Source organism: Solanum verrucosum, unplaced genomic scaffold (genome assembly GCF_900185275.1).
Source record: "Solanum verrucosum unplaced genomic scaffold, falcon-dt-bn FXZP01000279.1, whole genome shotgun sequence".
NCBI classification, from domain to species: Eukaryota; Viridiplantae; Streptophyta; class Magnoliopsida; order Solanales; family Solanaceae; genus Solanum; species Solanum verrucosum.
In genome coordinates this window covers 1,402,421-1,407,318 of record NW_026020289.1, presented here as the reverse complement: position 1 = coordinate 1,407,318, position 4,898 = coordinate 1,402,421, and the positions used below count along the sequence as shown (strand labels likewise).

Here is a 4,898-nt window from a genome sequence, read left to right as displayed (position 1 = left end):
AATGTTTTTTCGTTTTTATGATATGTCAAATCAATATAATTGTATGACAAACACTGCAAAAGTTTCATAAAGAGATACAATTTAATGCAAAACGTGAAAAATATTTCTCTTTATATAATATAATTTTTTCTTCCACTTTATAAAGTGTAAGAAAAACTTCCACTTTACAAAGTGTAAAAAAAACTTCCACTTTACAAAGTATAAAAAATAGTTCCGTTATATATTAAAATATAGACGTTATAAGATTAACGGAAAATGTTTGAAATATTGCATAAAATGGAATTTTTTCTTCCACTAAGCCTATTTTAGTTACTTACTAGATTAGTGACTTATTTTGATCACTTTTATTTTTTTGTGGCTTATTTAGATTTCGGACTCGTGTTACAGTGGGTGCCCGCACGGCCCGGTAATTTGAATCGTGACAAAAAGTGAACGGATCAATTTCATTTGAATACCAAGTTGCATGGTACTCTGCACCTATAATTAAAATTTTGAATATAATTAATGTACGGAATAAATATAAATATATAAATAGAGACAACAAAGAAAAGCAAGGTAACAAATGCTATGTTATGATTATTATAAACGGCTCGCCATATCGTTCATCAATATATCGCCCGCCTACTAGTGGTATTATTTGTATAGCCAAATATTGGAATGATTGTCCTTGGATGCCGGCTGCATTGTTAGCACATAAATGCATAATAACATCGCGTTTCGTATCCGTGAGCGAGTGTCAATCGCACAATAAAAACTCTTTTTAAACTATTGAGCTATAACAACTTCTTTTGTTAAGGGTCTAAAATATACTTCTTTTGTTTCTATTTACTTGTCTAATTTTGAATTGACACACCTATTAATAAAACAATTATTAATATAGGGAGTTTATCATTTTACCCCTATTAATTAGGAAGTGGATGAATTAAAAATTTAAGATTTTCAAGAAGTTCTACCTTTTTCAAAGTAACTAATTAAGAGTATAATAGGTAAAAATATTTTGTCTTTTCTTGATTTGTCAAAATAGACAAGTAATTAGGGACAACTAAAAAAAGAAAAGTGGACAAGTAATTAAGAATATAAGAAGTATTATTTAATAACTTTATATATCATTTTACTTGTATATATAATATATTTTTTCGACGAAAGGTGTTTCTATACATATAAATGCTCAACGACCACAAAGTGACTACTCAGTATTATAGCGTAAAGTCATTCACACTCAGCAGAAACGCACCGACTTGCCCAAGTGAACAACCGCAAATCCCGCCTGCTCGCGTTGGGCAAAGAGAATGCCACTTTGACACTACATCACCATATTTCACACAATCTAAGACATGATTTAATTATCTTAATAACACTTAAGCAATATGATGTGATGGTTGAGATTTCTTAACCATTAATAAAAAATCTAATTGGAAAATCTCGTGATAGTGAAGCGAACTTGACACTACTTCCTCCGTTCATTTTGTTGAAGTGTGTGATCATCTCATCTAAAAACTTAAGTTGTTAGAGAGAGCACACTTTTATTATTTGATTATATTCTCAACACGCCCCCTCACGTGCAAGCCTGATTTTTTTTTCATGGGCCAAGCGTGTGAAAATTCTTTTTGATTTGGATAGCGGTGAGATTCAATCTCAAAACCTTTGTCAACCCTGATACCAGTGTTATGGAATGGAAGAAACTAGAAAGAGAAATTAAAGAGAGAATAAATGATAACTCTTTGTATTGATTCTTGCATTGATTCAAATAGAAGAGTACATCAGTATTTATAAATAATTAAGGAGGATAAAATATATTATTTTCCTTCTAGACACTAAACTAAAAGGAAACTAAATGTTTTGCAATTAATGTAAACCCCAGACTTCAAAGGAAAATAAATACTATAAAATATTTTTACTCGTTCACATTGAGTACACTTCTTTAACAAGTACTTCTTCAGTTTCATACTAGTTGTCTACCATGCTACAATTAATTATGATTTCTTAAACAAAAAATGAACAACTTATATGAGTATTGGAATGAATAGTTAATGTTAAACGGTAAAACAGTGGAAAAAATTATCTTTCGGTGGAGAAGCAAGCAAAAGTGAACAAACACATACCAAGTGGGAGACAAAAAAACACTAGATTCTGAAAATTAAATTCACATCGAAAGCCAGAGCAACACAAATTTCAGTAAAAATTATGCATCTCATTTAGTCCAGGTAAAGCATTACTACTACATTGAAACACTGCAGAAGGAAGGGGCCTCACTACTTATTATCAAAACATTAACAAAATAACAATCTACTATTTCACTCCGTTAACTTAAACGGAGAATCTAAAACAAACAACTCTAATATACTAGTCGATTTCTCATTGTCGCCGGTAGACAAAATTTGCCAATAGCTCTGGCAATCTGGAGACAATGTGTGGTAGTTTTGAGAGGATAAATTATAATGCCATTAGAACATCAACACTGGAAAAATCTCCAATGTCTTTGAAATAATTATCCACTTCTAATGCACCCAAGTCTAGAAATGAATCATCAAATTTGCAAATCTCAGGGTCTAATACAAAGTCATTGGTGAAATCCCAAGACGGTACGTATTTGGATGGCGTCGACAAATCATCATTGGCGAAACTTGTTGTGTCGTTAAATAGTGTTTGTTCTGCATCTGCAAAGTTGAAAAATTCGTCTAAGAAGGAAACGTCTGTGGGTAAGTACTCATTTGAATAGTCTGGTATGATTGTAAGTGTCTCGCCCTGGCACTCAAGGTGTTCGACGTTTTGCTCACTGTTTGGTTGTTCCACCAATATTGTGCAATTTTCTTCTGAAACATCCATTTCCACTTTTGTTTCTTCGAGAATTGGTTCGGACACCTCTGCTTCTTCACTGGATTGACTAGTTCTGAACCGCAAAACAGAGGTGGGAGAAGAAAGATTGTGTGATTCATCACCAGATTCATAGCCCGAATTCGAAGCCACATTGACTTCCGGATTCTCCTTCATTGGAGGAGTAATGAAATTTGTTAAAGCATCTGGTCCACGGAGCTTAATAGCTGCATTGTCATAAACCATAGCAGCTTCTTCAGCAGTATCATAAGTACCTAACCAGAGCCTAACGCGACGCGCTGGGTCTCTGATTTCAGCAGCCCATTTTCCCCACGGCCGTTGACGCACACCCCTGAACTTCCTAACAGTTCCATCAGCCGGTAGCTGCACCACTTCCTTCCCTTTCAACGCCTTCTGCTTCGCTTGCAAAGCTTCAGCTACTCGCTTCTTGCCATTACTAGTACTCACAGTTTTAACATCATTAATTGATTGCGTCTCAATACTGATTTCACTAATGTATCTTTTCACACGTTTCCGCCCAAAAAGCTCTTCTTCATCACTTGAAGAGTCAGTTGCATCTGGATCAGTAACAGATATCCGTACAGTCCTCGGAATAGTAGGATTATACTCCGAGGATTTCCGGACATCCGCTACCTTCTTAGGCGGCTTTATATTAGTAACTTTTCTGATTGTTCTCTTGTGTTCGGTATATTTGATCGGACAAAGCATATTGTGATGATCCATTTTTTGGTGAATGTGGTTGCTGAAATGAAAAAATAAAGATAAGATTGTTTTGAGAGTGGCACGAAGGGATTAAAAAGGAAAGGAATAGTCAAAGAGAAGCTTGAAACATAAGGAGAGAACCAAAGACATCTGACAAAAAGAGGAGCAAGTTTCGTTAAAAGATGGAATATATAGTGTTAAAGGGGGCAAAAAGAAAAGGAGAAAGTAAACCAGCACCACAAGCTTCACAGAAACGGAGCACAAAGTTTTGAAGGTGATAACAAAGCAAAACCCTTTTAACAAAGTGAACCTCAAAGGAAACAAGAAAGAAAGAAGGGCTAAAAAGGATTTAGTGTAAGCGTGAGGCTTAAAAAGGTTGAGTGGACAATAAAGGGAAATACCATATGGTCTAAAAAAAGAGAAGGAATCAAAAACTCGTAATCCTATGTTTCTCAAGAAATACTTGCTAGTGATGAAGTGTTGTTCTTTGTGTGATGAATGAAAGAGAAAGTTGAGTTTGTGGAGAGACAGAGTTGTGTTTCTTCAAGTCCGTGAGACTACAACGCCTTGGTTACCTCTTTTATAGGATCCGATCCAAGCCGAAATTCCAATATATGTACATTAGTATTACTTTTATTTATATACTAATATATTGCACAATTATTAAATGTTTCATAAATATGGCAGTAGTACCATACATGTACCCAAAAACAAAATAAGGCAGTAGTACCATACACTATCACATTCTAAAAATATCTTCCTCCTCCGAAGAAAGGAAAATAATGAAATAACTTTTGAATCTTCTAATTCAATAACGGAGTCAAATTTTTCATAAAGGGTGTTCAGAAATAACACAACAAAAGTGGAGAAAACATTTGTTGCTTGTGAGATTCAAACACGCAAGCACTATCTCATTCCAAGCGTCTAAAATCACTAGGTTACAATAGTTTGTTGTGTTAAGGGTGTCCAAAAAATGTTATTTAACCATTTCTTGTATATACAATATTTTTTTTTCAAAAAAATTGAACACCCTAACAACCAAGTAGCTACGCCACTGTTTCTAACTAAAAATGTGTATGACGTATCAAAATGCCCTTTGAATCATGCAATTTTAAATATGTTGTGTAGTACGATGTTAAATAAAAATAACATCAATCTTTTAAATAATGCTATTTTTAAAATTAAAAAGAAACTAGGAAATACTAGTTCATCGGAGTAGTTGTTTTGTGAAAGGGATAGTCACCGGCCGTCGGTGTTAGGGACCCAAAGATTCCGTCGACGGAGAGAAAAAACTACTCGCCGCATATATATATGTAAGTTGAAAATAATCACAAAAGATTTGACACGTATGTATAGTGGGC

The 4,898-nt window shown here is 34.2% G+C and overlaps 1 protein-coding gene across 1 annotated transcript; it reads right to left on the bottom strand.

Annotated features, from left to right (window-relative positions):
* Nucleotides 1-2,433: 2,433 nt before the first annotated feature.
* Nucleotides 2,434-3,858, bottom strand: LOC125834449 (ethylene-responsive transcription factor CRF4-like). The gene has a single exon (XM_049513606.1). The coding sequence runs from the start codon at nucleotides 3,556-3,558 to the stop codon at nucleotides 2,434-2,436; it is 1,125 nt and encodes a 374-aa protein (XP_049369563.1). The 5' UTR covers nucleotides 3,559-3,858.
* Between the last annotated feature and the right edge of the window lie 1,040 nt (nucleotides 3,859-4,898).

Coding starts and splice junctions, on each gene's coding strand:
- LOC125834449 (XM_049513606.1), bottom strand. CDS start 3,558: ATGGATCATCACAATATGCTTTGTCCGATCAAATATACCGAACACAAG.